At 58.6% G+C, this 23687-nt stretch overlaps 1 protein-coding gene and 1 non-coding gene across 4 annotated transcripts; both read left to right on the forward strand.

The window, feature by feature from the left end:
- The first annotated feature begins 639 nt into the window (after window positions 1-639).
- AP1B1 (adaptor related protein complex 1 subunit beta 1) lies at window positions 640-23098 on the forward strand. Of its 3 annotated transcripts, XM_066331160.1 has the most exons (24): window positions 640-688; window positions 5005-5114; window positions 6283-6345; window positions 7181-7286; window positions 9782-9917; window positions 10579-10824; window positions 11574-11764; window positions 12189-12410; window positions 13396-13516; window positions 13638-13733; window positions 14385-14500; window positions 15195-15360; window positions 16241-16339; window positions 17113-17363; window positions 17698-17890; window positions 18724-18744; window positions 18995-19024; window positions 19132-19287; window positions 19414-19559; window positions 20044-20173; window positions 20350-20434; window positions 20691-20777; window positions 21050-21204; window positions 22189-23098. In XM_066331160.1, the coding sequence occupies exons 3-24, from the start codon at window positions 6309-6311 to the stop codon at window positions 22261-22263; spliced, it is 2865 nt and encodes a 954-aa protein (XP_066187257.1). In that variant the 5' UTR covers window positions 640-688; window positions 5005-5114; window positions 6283-6308; the 3' UTR covers window positions 22264-23098. The 3 variants fall into 3 exon arrangements, with proteins under 3 accessions (XP_066187257.1, XP_066187259.1, XP_066187258.1); XM_066331161.1 differs by lacking the exon at window positions 5005-5114 and having other exon boundaries at window positions 655-688; XM_066331162.1 differs by lacking the exons at window positions 18724-18744; window positions 18995-19024.
- On the forward strand, window positions 19654-19758 carry LOC136369150 (small nucleolar RNA SNORD125). The gene has a single exon (XR_010744965.1). It is a non-coding gene; the product is annotated as a small nucleolar RNA SNORD125 (small nucleolar RNA).
- Window positions 23099-23687: the final 589 nt, after the last annotated feature.

The raw sequence follows: 23687 nt of genomic DNA on the forward strand, positions 1-23687 counted from the left end.
ACAATGCCCCGAGGGTCCTTCTCACCCTACGGGCCCCAGGAGTGGCGACACCCATCTGAGAAATGGAGACACAGCCCGTGGAGGGTGGGACCCTGCTCCCCACGCCTGTGTGACCCCTGTTCCCAAGTCTTGTCCTCTCCTCTGTCCCCAAGTCCCTTTCCCCGTTTCCAACCCAACCCGTCCCCATATCTCTCTGCTCCATCCCGTGTTCCCACCCTGTCTCTCCATCCCTGTCTCTGTCCTTTTGTCCCCATCGCTGTCGCTATCCCTGTCCCTATCCTGGGCCCCTGTCCATGTCGTCATCCCACGTCTCCATCCTCTATCCCCATTCCCTGTCCCCATCTCCTTCCCCATCCCTCTCCGTGTCCCCATCCCTATTCTCATCCCCGTCCCCTCCCTGTCCCCCTCCTCATCCCGGATCCCTGCCCCATCCCGAGTCTCTGTCCCCATCCCGAGTTCCCATCCCGAGTCTCCATCCCGAGTCCCCATCCCGAGTCCCCATGCCGGATCCCCGCCCCATCCCGAGTCTCTGTCCCCATCCCGAGTCCCCATGCCGGATCCCCGCCCCGCTCCCGGCCCCGCCCCTCTCACCGTGGCCCCGCCCCCGGCCCCGCCCCCGCGCTGGCCCCGCCCCGCCCCGGAAGCGCTCCCCGCTCCTCAGTTCCGGTGGCGGCGGCGGCGGCGGCAGGTACGGGCCGGGCCGGGCAGGGATGGACGGGGCCGGGGGCTGAGCCGGGACCCCGCGAGGCCGCGCCGGGACCCGCAGCTGCTCCTGCCCCGGGCGCCTTCCCCGAGCTCCGCCCGTGCGCGCCTGGGACGGGTCCCCGCCGGGGTTCGGGCCACGCCGCGTCCTCTTGGGCCCGGGCCCCTCCCGCCCCCCGACCGCGCTGTCTCTCCTCTGCGACCCTCTGGCACTGGCTGTGTCCCCATTGTGACCCCCTGGCCCGGCCTTCGCCTCGCCCCGGGCTATGATCCCGGGCCGTGTCCCTGTTCTGACCCCGTGTCCCGGGCTGTGTCCCCTCCCGTGTCCCGGGCTGTGTCCCCTCCCGTGTCCCGGGCTGTGTTCCCCTCCCACACCCCGCAGTCTCCCCCGGCCCAGAGCCGTGTCCCCGCGCCCCGCGGCAGCTCCGTGTCCCGGCGCTGGGATCTGCTCCCCTCCCCAGCAGCCCGGGCCCCGTGTCCTGGCCACAGCCAGAGCCCCCAGGGCTCCGCACTGGCGGCAGGACCCTCTGCGAGGGCTGGGGGGCACGGGGTGACTCCTTCACCCACCTCAGCGCATGGCACATCCATAGGGAAATGTCTTGGCTCTGCATGGAATAAGCTGGGAACTGGGCATGGAGCAGACTAGGAGGCAGCTGGGCTGATGTATCCTGTGCTGGCTGCCACCTCCATGGCGATTTTAGGGGGAAAAGCCCCGAAGTGGATAAAAAGGAGCTGTGAGACAGCTCCAGCCTGAAGGAGCAGTGTTGAAGGAGGTGTCGCTGTTGTTCTTGCAGGTGTTTTGTGTGGAGTTTCCCAGAGTTTTAGCACAGTCGGGGTCCCATCCCCGGCAGCTGCAGGGACTCAGGTGGGGTTTTGTGTCCCCTCTCTCCTGGGGTGACAGAGAATGGGATAAGCCTTGGATGAGTAGTTGGATTGATGTGGTTTGTGGCTCCCACACCCATTTGTGGGGTCAGACTGCCAGGCTGAACAGGCTTGGGGACCCCAAGGGGCTTTCCAGAGGTATTGAGCCTTGCTTGGATCATGCCAGGCTGGGAATTCTATGGCAGGAGGTGTCCACCCCGCAGCACCTGGCTTTCCCAGGAGGAGAACATCCCCTGAGCCATGGGAAGCTGATGCTCTGTCCAGAACAAGGTCCTTGATGTCCCTGAGGACACTCAGCCGGAGTCTGGGGGGAGCCCTTGTGGGTGCCATCCCTGTTCAAGGTGATTAAAAATCCCCCCAGCTGTCAGCATGGTGCTTTGGCATCCCTCTGTGGCAGTGGGATCCTAGCAGTGTGTGCTGCAGGGGACACCTCAGGATTGACCTTTTTCCCTGAGGTCTTTCCCCAGTTATTGGTTGATGGGATTTACTGGTTGCAGCTTGTTTGCTGGTGCCGCTGCCTTGGATCTGCCATGATTCGGGGCACTTTGCTGATGGCACAGTGAGTTTGGCTCCTACCCCTGAGTTATCCAAGGAGCCCCTTGTTTGATGGAGATGGAGCCTTTTGGAATGCCCGTGGATTGGTCAGGAACAGATTTGGAAGAGAATGTGGATGGTCCTGGTTGGGATGCAGCGGGATCACAGCCCCACGCTGCTGCAGGGCCAAGCTGGAGCAAAGACTGGCTCCAGTTGGGCCAGACAGAGGAAGAATATCTTAGTGGGGATGTGTATGGGCTGGTGGTGTGAGCCCCTGGGGGTTTGTGGCAGCCTGGCAGAGGTGGGATGAGTCCAGGGCTGGGAGCTGTGCCCATGGCTGTAGGATGGGGAAGCACTGCTGTGAGTAAGGAGGGAAAGAGTTGGGATCAGCACCAGGCTCTTTGGCTGGGGGTTGTGTATCCTCAGCCTCTGGTTCTCTTCTTCCACTCTGAGTGTTCCTCTCCCTTTGCTGGTGTTTGTGGCAGCTCCTGGGGTGTGTCCATAGGGCAGGGATGTGCTGGGAACTGTGGGGAGCCATCGGCACCTCACCCCTGCCTGGCCTCTGCAGTGCCCTGGAACTGCCTCGCACCAGCAGGGAACAGTTATGTGATTCCCCACGGCTCCAGTTACCCATTAATTTTTTAGAGTCTTCCTTAATTTCCCTAATTATGCCACCTTGGCCCTCGAGGGCTTCATTTCCAGCTGAGGTGTTTGCTTGTTTGCCTTTCCCCACTAACCTCCAGCTGCCCCTCTGTTTTCCAGGTGAGCCCTTTCCTTTGCCCTTTGAGTTCCTGCTCCTTTTTCCTCTCCCTGGCTTTAGGTCCCCCCTGAAGAGCAGGAATGTGTGTGCAGGGATGAACCTCCTGCCTTTCTCCCTCCCTTCCTTCCTTCCTTCCCAAGTCCTGGGCCAGGCTGGGCAGATCAGAGCTCTGGCAGGCAGAGAACTCCTGGGCTGGGTTGTCACAGGGTGTAGAAAGATCTGGGAGCTGTGGTGGGCTGGGATAAGCGGAGATTTGGGATGTCTTGGGTACAGGTTTAAGGCTGCATCCTGGCCCTGGCAGTGAGTCTGTGTGTGGGGAAGCTGAAAGGGAGTCCAGAGGAGGCCACAGAGCTGCTCCCAGGGCTGGAGCCGCTCTGGAGCCAGGCTGGGAGAGCTGGGGGTGCTCACCTGGAGAGGAGAAGGCTCCAGGGAGAGCTCCGAGCCCCTTCCAGGGCCTAAAGGGGCTCCAGGAGAGCTGGAGAGGGACTGGGGACAAGGGCTGGAGGGACAGGACACAGGGAATGGCTTCCCAGTGCCAGAGGGCAGGGCTGGATGGGATATTGGGCAGGAATTGTTCCCTGGCAGGGTGGGCAGGCCCTGGCACAGGGTGCCCAGAGCAGCTGTGGCTGCCCCTGGATCCCTGGCAGTGCCCAAGGCCAGGCTGGACACTGGGGCTTGGAGCAGCCTGGGACAGTGGGAGGTGTCCCTGCCCATGGGAAGGGGTGGCACTGGATGGGCTTTAATATTCCTTCCAACCCAAACCATTCCATGGTGAAAGTCTCTGGTCAGCAGCATCTCAGCCTTCAAGGATGGAGGAATTATCCTAAAACAGGGTGATGAAAGTAGCAGAAGAAATGAGTTTTCCTCCACTCTCCATAAGAGGAAATGAGCAGCACCAGCAATGGCTCATTTGGCATTGGTGTCATTCCCAGGAAGCCACCAGCAGCACCCACCTCGGTGGGAAGCCCAGTGATGTGTTTGTTGTTATATTCTGGGTTTAGGAGCCTCTTATTTTCCCAGGATAGCTGAATTTGGGAGGTACTGACATGGCAGTGGGAAAAATGGGGTGGCTGAGCTCTGCCATGTCCCCGACCTGGGTGCTTGAGAGGCTCTGATTTATGTGGAGCTGTGGAATTTAGTCCCCTGGAGTTTGTGCCACTGCCAAAACCTGTCCCAAAAGCAGACCTGAGGAGCCCAAACTGGCTGTGGGAGAGCTCTGGGTGCTCCTCTCGAGCAGCTTCCAGATCCTTATGGACACTTAACTTCTTGAATCTTTGCCAGACCAGCTTAAAACAAGTTTGGTGTGAAGATGGGGTAAAATCTGAGCCGCCACAAGGTCAGGGGTGGTTGGAATCCTTTGTTTTGTTGCTTGCATCCTGCTTTTTGTGAGTGAGGAGCTGCTCCACTCAGCCTCTCACTGGGAGATCAGCGTGGAAAGGAGCTGGGTGGGAATTGCTGGAGCTGAGGGAGCAAACAGCTTCTCTCAGCTCTGCACCACAAGTTGCATCCTGAAAACCGAAGGCAGGCAGCAGCACTGGCCTCTGCCCAAGGGCTGAGCTGTGGGAATTCACCTGCGGCGGTTGCATCCCGGGCTGGCAGCCAGCCCTGCCTTGTCACCCTGCCACAGTCTGGGGGACACACGGGCTGCAGGGTGCTGAGCACTGGGCTTTGGCAGGGGTTTGGATCCCCTCATCACCCCGCTCCAGGCCCTGGGGTGCTTCCTGCTGGGAAGGTTGTGTTGGTGTGGGGAGCGAGGGGTGCGCCTTCATTCCTGTGCTGGAGGAGCCGCTTTTCTTCTTGGAGTTGCTGCTGGGCTTAAAGGAGTGGGGAGGATTTCAGCCTCTGAAATCAGTGGGGTTTTGAGTGGCTGAACCACGTGTTGGTGGGGTTGTGGATGGGGAAACCACAGGCTGTGCTTTCTCTGGCTCTGGGAGAGCGGGGAGCTGCAGGGTAGCAGCCAGTGTGATTCATGTCTCTGAGCTGCCTGCAGAAATTCTCTGCTCGCCTTCAAGTTTGCTTTCCAGGCACTTCTGCAGAGCAGGGCTGAGTGTGAGCCAGGTCCTGGAATCAGAGGGACTGCAGTGAATCCTCTTTCTTTCCTTCCTTCCTTCCTCCCTGTCTGGCAGGACGGGATCTGCAGTGAGGTGCAGAGAGCTGCGGCGCAGCCCGGAGCTCCCGCTGTTCCCTGGAGAGCCATCGACTTAGTGGGATAAAAAAGGCTCTGAATCAATCCCAGGTAACTGAGGCAGGGAGGAGTGTCCTGTCTCACGAGGGCTGTGGCAGTGTGGTGACAGGCCTCTCCCTCCAGAATTAGCGCCAGGATCATGCTGCCAGCCCCCAGAGCAGCCCCAAACCCACGCAGACTCCTTCCCTCTCCCTCCCTACCAAGCTGTGCGCTCTGCCCAGCGTGCTCAACCCCCAGATTTCATCCAGATTTTCTTTTTATCCCTGCTGGGGATCCCTCTCCAGCTTGGACAGGGAACAGAGGACACAGTTCCTCTGTGCTCCTGCTGCGTTTGGCTTTCAAGATGCTCATTTGCATTTTAAACCCATCCGCAAGCTCTTTTTTTTTAATCTCTTTTTTTTTCCACTTGGCTTTGCTTCCTGTGTTCCTGCCCCTCCAAAACAGCAAGGCCACTGCAGGCTTTCAAGGACGAGCCTCTGGTCCCTGCCCTGTTGAAGGAAAGATGGGAAAACCAGAGCCATAAAAGCCAAACCCCCGCTGACCTTTCTGAAGGGCTGCACATCTCCTTCCTCAGCCTGCCAAGCCCTAAATCTGCCCTAAACTGCCTGAATTATATAATGGAGCCTCAAGTGCTGGGTGGAAACCTTGCACCCTTGGAATTTAAAGCAACCCTGCTGGAGCAGGGCTGGTTTCTGGAAGAGGCTCCCTTTGATCTGGCAGATCCGTGCCCCTCGGCTGCTCTGTCCTGTTGAGCTGAGCCTCGGCTTTGGCTCGGTTCCTCTCCCCAGCCCAGAGCTCTTCCCTGTGTAGGTGTGAGGGAGGGCTGAGTGTGAGTTTTCCTTTAGAAAGCATGTTTTTGGATGAGGAGAGGTGAATCCAGGGGGGATCACTGAGCCCCTGCTGCCTGGCTCTGTGCAGGATGGGATGAGCAAAGTCAGGGCTGCAGCCCTGGAATCTTCAGTCGTTCCCTTCCTCCTCCACATCCTCTTTGGAGAACCAGCTGATTCTCCATCATCACAGAGCTGCAAAGTGCTCACCCTCCCTTAGGGATTGGGCTTCTCCTTGTGACTCTTCCCATGAGATCCCAAACTCTTTCCCTCCCCTGTTTTTTTGGGTTTTTTTTTTTTTTTTTTTTTTTTTTTTTTGCCTGGAGCTCTCCCTAACAATCCCTGCAAGGAGATTATCAACCCTGAACCTCTGTGCTCTGCCTGTCCTCCAGGGCCGTGCTCCTGGCTGGAGACCACCATGACGGACTCCAAGTACTTCACCACCACCAAGAAAGGTAAGGGCAGGAGCAGGAATATCACAGTTTATTCCAAAATCACCAGCTGGTTCCTACACCTCTATAAACCATCTGGGGAGGGTTGGAAAGCTCCTGTGGGAATGCCCTGAGTCCCCGTGGGATGCTGTGGCTGACAGCCCACCCTGCTCCTTGCTCTGGAGCAGCTCCTGGGCTGCTGTGGGGTCAGGACACCTTGTCCCCAGCCCCCTGACCCCGGCCAGGGCTGGTGGCAGCTGGTGATCGGCTTTAGCAGCTCAGGAGCTCCCCTGGGCAGCGCTCAGGGCCTTAAGCGTATCCAGACCGAGGAATTAATGTGGAGAGAAGCCATGTGGCATCTTCCTCTTCAATCTGCCAGCCCAGGAGGGAATAAGGAGCTCAGGGTGGCTTCAGGAGGGCAGGAGATGGTGTCCTGTGCTGGGCGGTTGCTGCCACAGGCAGGGAGGGATTTGAGAGCCACCCTTCCTCATATGGACTTGAGGAACAGTGCCCAAAATCCATCTGCTCTCGTCCCTGGGAAGAGTAGGGCCTCCTGGGGCTAGGATAACCAGCCAAAACCACCCTCTGATAACCCCGTGGGGGTGCCTCTGGCTCCTGCAGCATGTCCCATCCCTGTGGGGCTGGAGGAGACCCAGGGATTTACCAGGAGGCTTGTCTCCATTCCCATGGGTGGGAGCTGAGCCCCCAGAGCAATCCCAGCCCTCGGTGAGGTGTTTGGGAAGTTAAATCCCTCTTTTCAGGGGTGGCAAAGGAACCCTGTGATGTAGCGGGTCGGAGCTGTGCTCACCCAGCAGAGGGGTGGGGTACCCCTGAGCTGCCACTTCTCCCATTTTTCCAGGGGAGATATTTGAGCTGAAAGCTGAGCTGAACAGCGACAAGAAGGAGAAGAAGAAGGAGGCTGTGAAGAAGGTGATCGCGTCCATGACTGTCGGCAAGGACGTCAGGTGTGTGGTGGGGCTGCATCGTGGGATGTCCTCAGTGGGAAGGGGCCCACCAGGATCATCCAGTCCAACTCCTGGCCCTGCACTGACATCCCAACAATCCCTGGAGGACTGGTGTCTAAACACTCCTGGAGCTCTGGCCTTATCGGGGCTGTGCCCATTCCCTGGGGAGCCTGGGCAGTGCCCCAGCACCCTCTGGGAAAGAACTTTTTCTTGAAATTTATCCTAAACTTCTCCTTCATGCTGTTCTCCCATGTGCCCAAGGCAAACCCAGATGGTTTTTGGGTTTCCTTTTCCCTCTGTTTCTTCCAAGGGATTTTCCATGCTGCTTTCCCCCTCGGGATTCACCCAGGTCCACTCCTGGCTGCAGCTCTCCCTCCTGGAGTGCAGTTTGTGTCCACGTGGCCACCTGGCAGGTGGGGGCTCTCCTGGCTTTTGTTGTAATCTGGCTGAAAGAGGATTGGTCTGGCTGCCAGATCAGTTTGTTGGGATTATTCCCACTCCCTTTGTGTGTTGCTAAAAACAAGCAGGACCCCCTCAGAGGCTTTGTGGTGGAAGGTTGGTGGCGGTGCCGGGATGTTGATAAACCCTTTGCAGCCTTTCCAGTCCAAAAGGTCAGGCAGCTGCTGTTCCTGCTTCCCGTTTTCCATCTGGCTGAGCTGCACATGGCTCCTTCCGTGCCTTCTCCTGCACAGACCTGTCCCAGCACAGGCAGCATCAGCAATTTGGTTTTCACGGTGCATTTGAGAGTAAATGGAGGGAAAACGCACTCAGGGTTGGGAGAACTGGGACATCCCTGGCTCCCAGAGCAGCAGCAGCAGCAGCGGGGCATGCCCGTCCTGAGACCACTGTGGAAATCACATGGAAGTGGCAGGAGCTTCCAGTACTTGAAGGGGCTTGAAAAAAGAGGGAGAACAGCTTTTTACATGGACAAGTAGTGACAGGTCAAAGAAGAATGGCTTTAGACTAAAAGAGATTTTAGATGGGATATTGGGCAGGAATTGTTCCCTGGCAGGGTGGGCAGGCCCTGGCACAGGGTGCCCAGAGCAGCTGTGGCTGCCCCTGGATCCCTGGCAGTGCCCAAGGTCAGATTGGATGGGGCTTGGAGCAGCCTGGGACAGTGGGAGGTGTCCCTGCCCACGGCAGGGGGTGGAACTCTGATAAGCTTAAACATTCCATGATTCCCAACCCATTCCACGATCCTTTGCTGTGTCAGCCCGTGTGTTTGGTGTGTGCCTGTTGTAAGGCTGCAGGGAAGCAGTCTGCTGAGTTCACTGCTCCCCAGGAGGTGCCATCAAAGCCTGCTTTAGCCCGGGGTGAGACCAGCCCAGGTGGGTAGCAGCTTTGCAAAGCCCAGTGCCCTGGATTTAGGGGGCCCTGGGTTTGATCCGGGCTGGGTTTGTGGAGGCGGAGAAGCTTCCTGGAGCCTTGGGACATCTGTCAGGGTGGAATAACCCCTGTGATAGCCCTGGGATCTTGATTGCCTCCCCTGAGGTGGTTTAATTGTCTAATTGGTCTGTCTGTGGATGAAACAGCGTCTCTGGTATCCCATAGCTCCAGGGTGTTTGGGAAGGGGAAGCCCCAGCTCTGTGCACACACCTGATCTGCCCCATTCCCCTCCATCCCAACAGAGTATCCTGGTGCTCAGGACTCACCCAGGGGAGTGGGACTCTTCCTTTTGGCATCATCCCGTGATGATGCATAAAATCCTGAAATATCCTGACTTGGAAGGGATCCCCATCATCCAGTCCAGCTCCTGGCCCTGAACAGGACACCCCAACAACCCCATCCTGTGCCTGAGAGAATTGTCCAGCACCTTCTCCTGGGCAGTGGATGTGCCCTGGAGTGGGAATGCAGCAGAGCCATGTGGGAAAGCTCAATTTTGGTCCATCGTGGGCTGCTTTTGATAAAGATCAATTAAAAAAAATCCACTGGGGATGGGCATTTCAGCCATGTCTGCTGCAGGGTGGGCTCAGGTCATGGAATCATACAATCATGGAATGGTTTGAATGGGACAGAGGCCTTAAAGCCCATTTAATCCAGCCCCCTGCCGTGGGCAGGGACACCTTCCACTGTCCCAGGCTGCTCCAAGCCCCAGTGTCCAGCCTGGCCTTGGGCACTGCCAGGGATCTAGGGGCAGCCACAGCTGCTCTGGGCACCCTGTGCCAGCCCTGCCCACCCTGCCAGGGAACAATTCCTGCCCAATATCCCATCCAGCCCTGCCCTCTGGCACTGGGAAGCCATTCCCTGTGTCCTGTCCCTCCAGCCCTTGTCCCCAGTCCCTCTCCAGCTCTCCTGGAGCCCCTTTAGGCCCTGGAAGGGGCTCTGAGCTCTCCCTGGAGCCTTGTCCTCTCCAGGTGAGCACCCCCAGCTCTCCCAGCCTGGCTCCCAGGAGAGAGCTGGGTTCTCCTGGCTTTAGGAGTGGGTTATCTGTGGGAAGAGGGATCCCTTGGGCAGTGTGGCTGTGTCCTGCCCTCACAGAGCTCTCTCTGTTCCAGCGCTCTCTTCCCGGACGTGGTGAACTGCATGCAGACAGACAACCTGGAGCTGAAGAAGCTGGTCTACCTCTACCTGATGAACTATGCCAAGAGCCAGCCAGACATGGCCATCATGGCAGTGAACACCTTTGTGAAGGTGAGGGGACAGGGCTCTGTGTCCTGGGGACACCGTGTGCCACTTCACTGTGCCAAGCTGCAAATCAGAGAGCGTGGGCAGCTTTCCAAAGCCTCTCCCTTCTGGAGGAGGGCCTCTCCAAGCTCTAGAAAACTGATTGAATTTGTCCAGTAATGCAGAAACCCGTTTTTTGGCAGCCATCCTGTGCCAGTCTCTGTGTCAGGGGTGTGGGCAGCTCCCGTGATCGAGAGCCGTCATGGGAATTTATGTGCTGAGAAATCCCTCGTGATCTTCCCGTTGGGAACTGAAGAGTGTGTTAGGAACCAGGATATTGCCAGACCACTCCGTGAAAAGGCCTGGTGGGCTTTAGAGGGAGTTCAGGCTTTTTAGAGAGGATAAACCCCACATAATAATCCTGATACGGGTTTCCAGCATCAGGTTGGGTTCAGGTACCTGGTGTAAGTGATGACAACATGGGATTCCTGGATGGATTAAGGGATTCTGGGAGTGAGGATTGGTGGTGTTGGAACTCAGTGGCTGCAAGACAAGAGAGAAACTTTTCTTGAGCCATTTGTTCTCAAGAGCAGAACATGAAAACCTCAGGATTTGAACCCAAATCCTCCTGGAGGATGCCTGTGCTTGAGGAGCCCGGGAGATCCAACCCCTCCTCTCTTCCCTGCAGGACTGTGAGGACCCAAACCCGCTGATCCGGGCCCTGGCTGTGCGGACCATGGGCTGCATCCGTGTGGACAAGATCACGGAGTATCTGTGCGAGCCCCTGCGGAAGTGCCTCAAGGACGAGGACCCCTACGTGCGCAAGACGGCCGCCGTCTGCGTGGCCAAGCTGCACGACATCAACGCCCAGCTGGTGGAGGACCAGGGCTTCCTGGACACCCTCAAGGATCTCATCTCAGACTCCAACCCCATGGTGATCATTTTTGGCCTTCTACACCTCCTCTTCATCCAAATGGCAGTCGCCACTCGCCTGTCACATTCACATCCAACTCACTTCCTCCCAGACTCTCTTTTTGGTGTTAACAAACCACTTTTGGGGAATTTTTGCCTTTCAGGACTGCAGGCTCTGTTCCCTGCCCCGTAACCCTGTGTGCTGGACGGAGGGTTTCTCCCATCCCTTGGCAGTGTGTTATTCTTCTGTTCCCAGTGGGAAGGAGGCTGCCCCAGCTGGCTTGGGGCAGAGGGAAGCTGGTGCTTGGTTCTGATACCACAGAGCCAGTGGCTTTTGCCTCTGGTTTTCCTGGCGGCTGGGCTTTGGCTTCTCTCCCTTTCCCCAGGCATGGGGAACTTTAAAATCACCTTTTCCCCAGGGTTTCCCTTCCCACAGCCTTTCCTGCTTTTCCAGTCTTACCCTGGGCATAGCGTTTGAGCCCAGGAGCTGTGTGGAAAGCTCTGGGGCTCCTCGGAGCTGCCCGGGGAAGGGAGCTGGGCACGGAGCCAAGGCTGGCTCCCATGGAACACGTGGGAGCTGCTGGAGCTGCAGCGTGGGCGGTGGGAGCGTGCCGGTGGGAATGGCTCATCCATCCCCCTCACATCTGCTGGGGGAAGGGAGAAGCTGGAGCCCAGATGTCAGTGGGATGTGAGGGGTTTGTAGTGAGGAAGCAGCTCATCCCCTCATGCCACATTTGGTGTCACCAACCCCATGTCCTGTCCCCCTGGCAGGTGGTGGCCAACGCGGTGGCGGCGCTGTCAGAAATAGCGGAGTCTCATCCCAGCAGCAACCTCCTGGACCTCAACCCCCAGTCCATCAACAAGCTGCTCACAGCCCTCAACGAGTGCACTGAGTGGGGCCAGATCTTCATCCTGGATTGCCTGGCAAACTACATGCCCAAGGATGACCGGGAAGCACAGAGGTGAGGTGACAGGCAGGGCTTGGCACTGCCCTTCTCCTCTGAGGAGTGTCTTCATCTCCTGACCCTGCTGCAGTAGGTGGGACAGCGGGCATCTGCTGGACCTGTGCCTTGGGCATGGCCATCTGGAGCCTGTCCTGGTCCCATAGTGAGCCCTGGCACTGGGATTGTGCTCCTTGAGCTGCTTAAAACGTGGCTTCAGGGTACAACAGGCACCGGGGAGCCCCGAAATGGGGTCACGGCCAGAGGGCTCTGCAGGGCCTGGGGAATAACCTTCAGTGGGGCATTCAGGAGCCAATTCAGCCTCTTTGGGAAGGTCCCAAGTGCCGCTCAGCTTTCCTGCGAGCCCTTCCTCCGTGCTGGCAGGGCGTTTTCAGCAGCAGGAAGGGCTGGGATAATTTCCTTTCCCCTCTCCTCGCCCTGGCAGCATCTGCGAGCGGGTGACACCGCGGCTGTCCCACGCCAACTCTGCCGTGGTGCTGTCGGCCGTCAAGGTGCTGATGAAGTTCATGGAGATGCTGTCCAAGGACCTGGATTATTATGGCACTCTGCTGAAGAAGCTGGCCCCACCGCTGGTCACTCTGCTGTCTGCAGAGCCCGAGCTGCAGTACGTGGCCCTCCGCAACATCAACCTCATCGTGCAGAAAAGGTGAGGCCAGGTGTCCCCTCTTAGCTCTAGTCCCTCTGACTGCAGCAGTGTCACAACACATCCTGTAGGGTGTTTTCTTCTCTGTTGTTTAAAATCCAAGGAGAGTCATGGAGTCATGGAATGGTTTGGTTGGGAGGGATCTTAAAGCTCATCTCATCTCACCCCCTGCCATGGGACACCTTCCACTAGACCAGGTTGCTCCAAGACCTGTCCAAACTAGCCTTGAGTCAGTCAGCTGAAGGAATGAGCAGGGAGCTAAGCTGGCATCTTCAGTTTAATGTATCTTTTAGTTGAATTTATTCTTTATTTGGGGCAGCAAAGGATGGCAAAGCCAAAAGCTCTGAAACTTTGGAGTAGTCACTCTGTGTATAGGGAGGGATTTTTGTGCTGCCAGCTGCTTTCTCCACAGTTGTCCTCTTTGAACAAGTGCTCAGAGTCCTTTTGTCCCTTTGCTGATCTAAAATCCCGGTGGGCAGGAGGTGGCCGAGGCCCCACACGTGTGCCTGGAGCAGGAGTGGCAGCTGGAGAGCCCCAGCCCAGTCAGATGATTTGTTCTCCTCCCAGTCAGCGCCGTGGTCGTCTCTTAAAAATAGCAGCAATTTCTGGGAGAAGAGGAAAGCAATTAGTGTCCCTGGGAGTGGGAATGTGGAAGGCAGCTTGAAGCTGAACCTGGCCTAGCTCTTTCCCAGCTTATAGAGAGGGTGAGCAAGGTCCAGCCTTGCCCTGGGGTCTGGATTTGTGTCCCTGCTCCCACTAAAACATCTCTTCCAGCCTTGGCAGGACAAACATCCCCCGTTGCCTCACGTCTGTCATGTGTTTGTGGCAAGGTTGTGCTCTGTCCCCTATGTGCCAGCAAAGGGGATCCAGGGGGCAGAATCCTGGGGGATAATCATGATGACTTGAATTCCTTGAGGCCCCCAAAACCTTGGAATTGTGGTGGAAATGAGTGCATGTCCCCCCTAATGCTGCCTGTCTCTGTCCCCAGGCCCGAGATCCTGAAGCACGAGATGAAGGTGTTCTTTGTCAAGTACAACGACCCCATCTATGTCAAACTGGAGAAACTGGACATCATGATCCGCCTGGCCTCCCAGGCCAACATAGCTCAGGTCAGGAGCTGGGGCTTCCAGGGCTATCCAAGCCCCTGCCTGCTCGTGCTGGGTCAGTGCCCTGCTCTCCTGGTGGCTTTGCCTTGCTGCCAGGCTCTCAGTGTGCTGTGCCACCCCTCAGGTGCTGGCAGAGCTGAAGGAATACGCCACGGAGGTGGATGTGGATTTTGTCAGGAAGGCGGTGAGAGCCATCGGCCGCTGTGCCATCAAGGTGGAGGTGAGGGCCTGGTGGCACCTCTGGTTGGGCAGGGCAGCACTTTCCAGCACATGGTGGCCATCTCATCCCAGGAATTTGCAAGTTGGAGTCTTCCAAGGTGTGGGGATAAGCCTTGGTTGTTCCACAGGGATCAGCCAGGAGAGTGTTCAATCCCCTTATCCTTTGCCACTGGAGCTGCTTTAGGATCCCTGCCTAAAACAGGGCCAGAAGTTCTGAATGCAGTGGATGATACCAGTGGCTTGCTGGGGACCAGAGTGGGATTGTGAGGGAGCTGATCCCTTCCCAGGGGGTTGCGAGGGAACTGATCCCTTCCCAGGGGGTTGCCATGGAATCCATCCCTCGCTGAGGGGCTGCTCAGAGGCTTTGCTTCCCTGTGGGGATAGTTTTCCAGAGGGGATTATTAAAAACCTCCCGGGAGAGGTCGCTCTGCATGGCTGGAATGCTTCCCATGGGGAGAGAGGAGCCCATGGGAATGTGCAGAGAGGACGAGGAGGAGCCACACCACACTGTGAAGGGGAGACCACACTGACGTGTCCCCCATTGTGCTGTGGGTTGGATTTGGGGGGGATAAGGGGGAGTGGTGGGTTTGGGATGGGGTGTGAGGGGGTCAGTGCCCGGCACTGTCCCCGTGTGACCGAGTCCCTCCGGCAGCAATCGGCCGAGCGCTGTGTCAGCACCCTGCTGGACCTCATCCAGACCAAGGTCAACTACGTGGTGCAGGAGGCCATCGTGGTCATCAAGGACATCTTCCGCAAGTACCCCAACAAGTGCGTGGGGATGTTCCGGGATGCGGATTCTCCGGGATGCTCCTGGTCCTGTGCGAGCTCTTCCCTCCCCTCTGTGCTCTCGGGGAGGGAACGAAGGGGCCACAAACTCCTGGTGGGATGAAGCCTCTGGAGCCTCCCCCCAGCACAGGTGGCTTTGGGTTTTTTTGTCCCCAGCCTCAGGATCAGTCCGTGGTGGCAGTCCCACATCCAGGCGCTCCGGTGGAGAGGAGCTGCCAGGGATGTGCAGGTTCCTTGCGTCAGCAGAAACCGTCCCTGGCTCTCAATCCAGCTCCTGATGCTGGAACAAGGGCAGCAAGAGGAGAGGGGAGGGAATGTTCCAGCTGAGCCAGGATGAATAGGCAACTCTGTAATCAGGAAGTCAGGGACTAATAATGGTAATAAATACTAATGAACTGAATTGGTAACGAGCAGAACTCTGCAGGAATAGCCAACAGCTCCAGGCTGCTCCGGAGAGGAGATGATCAGATGAGCAGGGTTAATTCAGGAGCAGGGAATGTGCTCTGGGAGCAGTGTGGGCACTGCCCATGGGGTGAGGGGACACCCCCAGGCAGGGTGCCCTTGGCCACAGTTCTGCTGTGGGCAGTGGGATGGGGTTTGGAGTTTGGGTGGATCAGGATTCAGGTCTCCTGCTCTGGGTGAGCTTTCTCCTGCTTTTTGTCCTCTCCTCGGGAAGGTACGAGAGCGTGATCGCCACGCTCTGTGAGAACCTGGATTCCCTGGATGAGCCTGAGGCCAGGGCTGCCATGATCTGGATCGTGGGGGAATATGCCGAGCGCATCGACAACGCCGACGAGCTGCTGGAGAGCTTCCTGGAGGGCTTCCATGATGAGAGCACCCAGGTGTGCCAGGGGCTCCTGCTGGCTCAGGGGGACGCTGTGACACTGAGTGGAGCAGGGGACAGTTTGCTCTGAAGGGATTGTTGGTGCAAGTGCTTGGAGCAGCTCTGTCCCGTGGCAGGTTTGGGTGTAGGATGTGGTCCAGGCCTGGAGTAACCTGGGATAGTGGAAGGTGTTCCTGCCCGTGGCAAGAGCGGGAATGAGATGGGATTTGAGGTCCCTTCCAGCCCAAGCTGTTCCATGGTTCTATGAAATGCCACCATGGTTGTCCCAAGTGCCTTCCCTATTCTGTGGTTGGGAGGCACCAAGCAGTCACCTGGTTATCCCACTGTGCCAGCACAGGATCCCTTTGGAGCTGGAAAATGAGCAGAGGAAGCAGTGCCTGCCCTGTCTCCCAGGGCAACTGAGGCCAGAAGGTTTGCCTGTGGAATTTTGGAGAGTTTCCATCTCTGGAAAACTGTGCAAAACACCCTGTAACCAAGTGACAGTGAGCAGGGCAAAGCCTGCAAATGCTAATTAACAAAGCCAGAGATCCAGGCTGCCTGAGAGAGGTTGGGAGGGACTGTCACAGGGGAATTCCTGCTGCTTATCCATGTGGAAGTCAAAGGATGCTCTGGCCTGTGCCCTGTGGGACCATGTCACCTGCTCCCAAGATCCTGCCCCATAATGTTGGGGTCAAGCTGTGCCTGAGGGTGTGGAAATGGGCTGGAAAGGGGCCAGGTGAGGGCCCTGACACGTGTCACTGCCACTGACAAGGTCACTGTGCCTTTGGTCCCTTGAAAGGCAGGTTGGGGTTAGGTCCTGGGGCAAATCCATGTGTTCCTGCACAAACCCAGTGTGACCTGTCTGTCTGTCTGTCCCTCACCCTGTCTGTCCCCCACAGGTCCAGCTGCAGCTGCTGACAGCCATCGTGAAGCTGTTCCTGAAGAAGCCCACGGAGACACAGGAGTTGGTGCAGCAGGTGCTGAGCTTGGCCACACAGGTGGGTAACACCTGGGAGAGCTTCCCAGGGCTTCCCATCCCCCAGGCAGTGGGAATGGCTTGGTCATGTCACAGCAGGCAGGTAATTGGAGCTTAATTCAGAATGGTTTGAGTTGGGAGGAACCTTAAGGATCCTCCTGTTACAGCCAGCAGGGACACATTCCACTGTCCCAGGGTACTCCAAGCCCCATCCAGTGTGGCCTTGGACTCTTCCAGGGATCCAGGGGCAGCCACAGCTGCTCTGGGCACCCTGTGCCAGGGCCTGCCCACCCTGCCAGGGAACAATTCCTGCCCAATATCCCATCCAGCCCTGCCCTCTGGCACTGGGAAGCCATTCCCTGTGTCCTGTCCCTCCAGCCCTTGTCCCCAGTCCCTCTGGGAATGCTGACAGTTGACAGCCTGGAGAGTGTGGACACTGCCATGGCTTAGGAGGCACCTCTTTGATCCCTGTGGTCCCTCTGGGCAAGGCTTAGATAGGAAAAGCAACTCCAAGGAGCTCTGTAGCAGCTGCAGTTGCTCTAAGCAGCTCTGTAGTAGCTGTCATTGCTCTGAGCAGCTCTGTAGTAGCTGCAGTTGCTCCAAGGAGCTCTGTAGTAGCTGTCATTGCTCTGAGCAGTTCTGTAGCAGCTGCAGTTGCTCTAAGCAGCTCTGTAGTAGCTGCAGTTGCTCCAAGCAGCTCTGTAGTAGCTGTCATTGCTTGAAGCAGTTCTGTAGTAGCTGCAGTTCCTCTAAGGAGCTCTGTAGTAGCTGCAGCTCCCCGCTGGCTTCCCGAAGGACTCGGACAACCCCGACCTGCGGGATCGTGGCTACATCTACTGGCGCCTGCTCTCCACGGACCCCGTGGCTGCCAAGGAGGTGGTGCTGGCGGAGAAGCCGCTCATCTCGGAGGAGACGGATCTGATCGAGCCCACGCTGCTGGACGAGCTCATCTGCTACATCGGCACCCTGGCCTCGGTGTACCACAAACCCCCCAGCGCCTTCGTGGAGGGCGTCGTGCACAAGAGTTTGCCCCCACGGACGGTCTCGTGAGTATTCCTGTGTCCCCACCCAGTGCTGGGACTTCCAGGGCTCTGGATGGAGCGGGTTGGATGTGGAGCTGAGCGGTTGTGGGACTGCTGTGGGCTCAGAGCTGGGTCCCCACCCCCAAGAGAGGTTCTGTAAGAGCAGGGCTGTGTGGGTTCAGCCCTGTCCTTAAAGAGCTGAAGGAGTGAGCCAGTGGAAGGTGATCTCCATGAGAATGTGTTGGGAGCCAGGGTGGGCTGGAGGGTCCGACTGGGCCAGCTCCTGTCTGCAGTGGGACCTGCTGTCCCTGCTGGAGCTCCTCACCCTCTCCCATCTTTCCCATGCCATTCCCTTCAGGAGTGAGAGTGTTGAGAGCCCGGACGCAGCCCCATCGGGGCCGGCAGCGGATCAGCCCTCGGTGATCCCCACCCAGGGGGACCTGCTGGGGGACCTGCTGAACCTGGACCTGGGCCCCCCCGTGAGTGGGCCACCCATGGCCACCGTGCAGATGGGCGCCGTGGACCTCCTTGGGGGAGGCTTGGACACCCTGGTACGTCCCAGCTCCCGTGCTCCTTCCCTGATTCCGGGCTGTCCCGTTGGCATCGTGCTGGGCTTGATGCTGGCTCTGGTCTGGGCTGTCTTGGGATGGGACAGACTTGTCAGCCTGGGGACGTCCAGGCTGGTCCTTCCCTGTAGTGGGTGAGGACAGAGGGCACTGCACCCCAATTTATCCTGCCATTATCCAGTGGAGGGGTCCCACCCACCACTTCCTGGTGCCTTTTCTCTCGGTTGGTGTGGGTGTTCCCACTCCTTGTGCTGTGTTGCAGGAGTAGCTGCTCTTGGGGCTCCCCCCAAGCTGCTGCAGGGCTGGGCCAGGATGTGCCCACTCCCAGCCCGTGGGGTTCCCCTGTGCCAGGAGATCCAGAGGTGAAAGAGTGTCTTCCTGGGAATGCAGCCCAAGCAGTGGTTTGGCCTTGGGGTGAGGCGAGATGGAAACCTCTCCCTGTGTGGGAACACCTGCCCTGTGGGTGCTGGAGATGGGCCAGGCTCCCTGAAGGAATGGAGTTTGCTCCATGACTCATGAAATCCGGCAGGTTTATCCCAAGGGGACACAGTATCCCTGCCTTTCCTGTTTTGTAACCCTGCGAGTGCTGCCCTGGCGCCTTGTGGCTCTCAGGGATTGACGATGGGCTGCCACTGAAGCTGGGAATGAAGTCTAGCTCTGTCCCCTGGCTCCAGGACAGCCATAGACAGACAGACAGATGTGTCAGGACTAATGTGTGTCCTCTCCTCCCCTTCTCTCTCTCTTTTTGTCTCTTCTCTCCTGGCTTCTCTCTGCATGTGGCTGGCTCTTCTCTCCACCTTGCCTGCTTCTGCTTGGAGATGGGGGACGAGTCGGAAGGGGTATGGATCACCCTGTGCCCAGCCCCGTGCCCCCCCTGGCTGCCCCTACTCCCCCCAAGCCCCAGTGACACCTTGCTTCCCTCTGGGGACAGCCACAGCCCCTCAAGCTCCTGCTCTGGAACCCCTGGAGCATCCCAACTCCAGGCCCTTGTCCCACGCTGCTACTTTCAGGGAGTGTCCAGAGGGGACATTTTGGGGGCCCCTGTGCCCTCAGCCCTGCCCCTGCTGATGCCCCTTTTTTCTCTTGCAGCTGCGCAGCGATGTGGGAGGCAGCCCTGCTGTGAGTCACCCAAACCTGCTCATTCTCTGCATCCTCCTCATCCTCCTCTTCCTCCTCCTGTTCCCCTCCCCGTGGTGCCCCCTGTAACCCCTCCCTTGTCCCCACAGATAGGTGGCGGTGGCAGCAGTGGCAGCTTGACACCAGCTCCCAGCATCACGGCACCCACAAACGTGGGGGCACCCCTTGGCAGTGGCCTGGGTGACCTCTTCGACCTCACTGGTGGGGTGGGGACCCTCTCAGGATCCTACGTGGCCCCCAAAACGGTGAGTGGGGCAGCACAGACCCCCGTGCCCACCCCACACAGCAGAACCTCCCCTGGAGGAGGTGGGGGAGCACCAGAGGGTCTCTTCTGGGTGACATCCCAAGGGTTTCTTGTCTCCCTGGCCCAGGTCTGGCTCCCTGCCATGAAAGCCAAGGGGCTGGAGATCTCTGGCACCTTCAGCCGCCAGGTGGGCTCCATCTCCATGGACCTCGTGCTGACCAACAAAGCCCTGCAGGTCATGTCTGACTTTGCCATCCAGTTCAACCGCAACAGGTGAGTCCCACCTGGGCTGGCTCCCCTGGGACTCACGGGGACGCTGCCCAGAGCAGTTCTGTGTGGAAAAGGGCGTGAGGAGGGAGCTGCAAGGGCTGGGAACAGCCTCTGGTGATGACTCTTCTCTCTCTGATGGCTGTGGTGGTGATGAGCATCAAACCAAAGCCTCTAAGAAGTTGGCTGAAGAGGCGGTTCCTCAGGGGTCTGACCATTGTCCTGTTGTTTGTCCTGGGGGACTGATACTTCCTTTTCCCTCAAAGGCCCTGAGGGAATGCTGCAGGAATGCTACAGATGGGTGTAGGAGGAAGAAGGAAGATCTGGGGGTGACCCAGGGTGGGCAGGGCAGGAACAGTGCAGGGGCAGCGAGGCAGTTCCTGGGATGCTGATGGAGAAAGGCAGGGAGTGCCAGGGTTGGATGGACAGCGCCTTGTGCCACCACCTGCTGTCCCCACCCTGACCCCCTGCCCTCCCTGGTGTCCCCCAGCTTCGGCCTGGCCCCAGCAGCTCCTCTCCAGGTGCATGCACCTCTGGCTCCCAACCAGTCCGTGGAGATCTCCCTGCCCCTGAACACTGTGGGCTCCGTCATGAAGATGGATCCCCTCAACAACCTCCAGGTGGGGAGCACGGGGGTGTCCCCTCCTGGGGAGCTGGGGACAGGGTCCCCTGGGGAAGTCCAGAGGGAGGTGTGACAGCAGGAGCCAGGTGCTTGCTGCAGTGACACCTGGCTCCAGAGGGATGGGAACCTGCTGTGGGTCAGAGGTGTTGAAATCCCTGTGTCCTTCCACCCCAGGTGGCTGTGAAGAACAACATTGACGTCTTCTACTTCAGCACCTTGTACCCCCTGCACATCCTGTTCGTGGAGGATGGCAAGATGGGTGAGTTGGGTGACCATGGCTCCAGCAAGGTGCTCTCTGTCACCTGCCCCTAGGTGCCATCCCAGCCCCTGGAACCTTCTTGATCACATTGGGTGAGGCCCCAAAAGCAGGTGGCTGCCCTGAGTCTGGCCTGGGGGAGCTGCTGGAGGGGCTGGTGGGGTGACATACCTTCGCTGCCATGTCACCTGTACCATGTCACCTTTTGGGGTGGCCAGTCTGGCAGCTCCCTCAGTGCTGCTGTCCTCTCTCCCTGCAGAGAGGCAGATGTTCCTGGCCACTTGGAAGGACATTCCCAACGAGAACGAGACCCAGTTCCAGATCAAAGACTGTTCCCTCAATGCAGGTGGGTCCCACCCCCTTGGAAGGACCTGGCTCAGGTCATGCTTAGCTAACCGTGTCCCCAAGTGCCACATCCTGTTAAATCCCTCCAGGGATGGGGGCTCCAGCACTGCCCTGGGCACCTGTGCCACCCTGACCACCCTTCCCATGAAGAAATTTTCCCTCATACCCAATCTAAACCTCCTCCATGACAAGAAGGGGAGGAGATGGGGTAGGAGCAGGTCCAAAGGGAGCAGGGGGTCGGCCCAGCCCCTCAGCCTCTCTCTGCCATCCCAGATGCTGTGAGCAGCAAACTCCAAGGCAGTAACATCTTCACCATCGCCAAGAGGAACGTGGAAGGCCAGGACATGCTCTACCAATCCCTGAAGCTCACCAACGGCATCTGGGTGCTGGCAGAGCTCCGGATCCAGCCCAGCAATCCCAGCTTCACGGTACATCCCCATCCCCTGCCTGCCCCCACCCCCAGGGCAGCTCCCTGCCCTCCCTGCCCCGAGCTGGGGGCACATCCCTGCTGCTGGTGGTGCTGGTGCCAGCCCTGCTGTCCCTCTCTCGTGGGGAGGGTGACACTGCTCCTGTGGGGACAGCTGAAGGACACAGAGGGGTCCCAACCCACCCAGCTCCATTAAACCCTATCCTCGGAGCATCCCCTGAGCAGGGATCTATCCACACCTCATCCACGAGCCATCCCTGCTTTCCCTGTCCCCTCCCCACGTCCCTGGCAGCCCGTTGTCTTTGGGGTGGGACGAGCTGTGTCACCCTGACTCCTCTCTCTGTGTCTCCGTCCCTGCCGCCCGCCCTCGCCGGCCTGCCCGCTCTTGCAGGATTTGGAGGTTAGAGATTGGTTTTTCCCTGGCTTTGGGTTCTCTTTGGCTGCTGCCTGGATATTCCTCCTTCCCCCGATGTTTTTCCCTGCCAGTCTCCTGGTGCCTCCTGCCTCTCCTTCCCAGCAGGGCTGGCACAAGGAGAGGGACGTTTCCAAGGCTTGGAGTGTCCCCCCCACCCTCCTGGTTTCACTGGGGATGAGGATAGCTGCAAATCCCAGAGGATTCTCCAGGAACTTTCCTAGCTTGAGGAGCTAATTGATTTTGGAATTATTTAGTGTTTAAGCAAACACCTGAAGGGGCTCATTCCTCTTTGAAGAGGAGGATGATTTTGGGGAACCCTTCACCCTGGAGCACCAGGGACTGAATCCAAAAGCTGGAGTGTTGCCCCTGCGTGTTCCCTGCCTGTGCTGCATGTGGATGGCTGTGCCCTGGGAGGGCTTGTAGGGGTTTAATAACCTTTTTCCAGCTGAACTCAGGAGCTGGACTGCCTCGTGGGAGGGTGCTGCAGCATGCAGGGCTCTGCTTTGGGGCTGGCGGCTCTCCAGCACGGGGTGGGATTCCGTGACCCCACTATTCCCTCTCTCCCCGCAGTTATCCCTGAAATGCCGAGCACCAGAGGTGTCCCAGTACATCTACCAAGCCTACGAGACTATCCTGAAGAACTGAGGTGCTGCTGCAGCCCCTCCTCCTCCTCCTCTCCTCCCTTTCCCGCCTGAGGAAGCAGGGCCGGATCCGTGTGCATGTCCCCTTTCCTTCCTGCCCCGGGAGCAGCCCCTGGGGTTCTCCCTCTCCCGGGGCCTGGGGGCAGCAGAGAGGGCAGGGGAGCTGTCCCCAGTCCCTGCAGCCCTGTAGCATTCCATGTGTGAGTGATGCCATGTCCTCCCAGCTGCTGTTGCTCCCTCCAGATCTGTTTCACCCTCCAGCAGGGAGCTGCAGGGGGCTGCTCTCCCACCTCCCAAAAACCCCAGCTCCTGGTCCTGGCTCTCATGGAGCGGTGTCTGGTGGTGGGTTCAGCATTCCAAACCCTGGGAATAGCAGCTGGGGGGCTCAGAGTGCCGTGGGATTAGGTGGCTGTGGCTGCAGATCCCCCTGGAGCCCTGGGATTTGGGGCTGGAGCAGGTGGGAAACAGCTTTGGCTTCTTCCCCCTCTCTGCCTCTCCCTGATTTTGTGCCCTGGTTCAGCAGAGCCGTGGGTGAGCCCTTCACAGAGGGTCTCCTTCCCATGGGAGCCCTTCCCAAAGCTCCCAGAAGGGCTCGGGGATCCCAAATGTGAGGCTGTATTTAGTGTGCAGGTTAAGGAGGACTTTTCCAGCCCCTGCCACAGGGCCAGGAGGGCTCTGAGGGTCCTCTCCCCCTGCCCAGCCCCACAGCTGCTCCCACCCCTGGGTGCTCCCTGGGGCTCCCATTGCTCCTTTCCCCCCTAAATCAAGCCATGGGTCCCCCCCCTCCCTCGAAGCAGGAAATCTCTAATATATGAAAGATAAATATATTGTAACGTTCACTGGTCTGAAGGGAATGTTGAATCAAGGTGACACCGGCCCATGGGGACACTGCCGGGGTGGCCATGGCCCGGTGATCCCGAGGGAAGCAGGATCCTGGGAGCTTCCTGCCAGCGCTGCAGGGCCAGATAACCCTTCCCCGGGGCCAGTGGCCTCTGGCACAGCAAGGTCTGACACAGCAGATGGGCAGGGCTGGGCCTGTGGGCCAGGGACACGGGGCCAGTCACTCCCTGGGGACAGGATGGGCCTGGAGAGCTCTTGGCTCTGCTCCTGGAGCCTCTCAGGGATCCACCAAATCCCTACAAGGTGTGCAGTCTGGGTGCCCTGTGCCCCTGCTGGGGTTGGGGACAAGTGTGGGGTCCCCAGGAGCTGCTGGGGTGGGTGACAGTCCCTGGCAAGGGTGGACAGCACCACTGAGTCCTGCTCTGGGACACCCCATGGGCCACCAGCAGCACTCTGAGGCTGGACACCAGCCCCACTCCCAGAGGAGAGGCAGGACAGGCGTCCAGGGACCTCAGTGCACACCCTGCTTTGGAACCCCCAAAGCCACGGCAGGGTGGTCACCACCAGCGGGTCTGGACCCTCCTGGTG

The sequence above is a fragment of the Sylvia atricapilla genome, chromosome 17 (genome assembly GCF_009819655.1).
Source record: "Sylvia atricapilla isolate bSylAtr1 chromosome 17, bSylAtr1.pri, whole genome shotgun sequence".
Lineage (NCBI taxonomy): Eukaryota > Metazoa > Chordata > Aves > Passeriformes > Sylviidae > Sylvia > Sylvia atricapilla.

What these genes read in the sequence shown, in the direction of transcription:
- AP1B1 (XM_066331160.1), top strand. Translation starts at nt 6,309, where the DNA reads ATGACGGACTCCAAGTACTTCACCACCACCAAGAAAG. An exon ending in TGCTGAGCTTGGCCACACAG is followed by an intron (nt 16,340 to 17,112) that starts GTGGGTAACACC and finishes GGCTTCCCGAAG; the next exon opens with GACTCGGACAACCCCGACCT. An exon ending in ATCCAGTTCAACCGCAACAG is followed by an intron (nt 19,560 to 20,043) that starts GTGAGTCCCACC and finishes GGTGTCCCCCAG; the next exon opens with CTTCGGCCTGGCCCCAGCAG.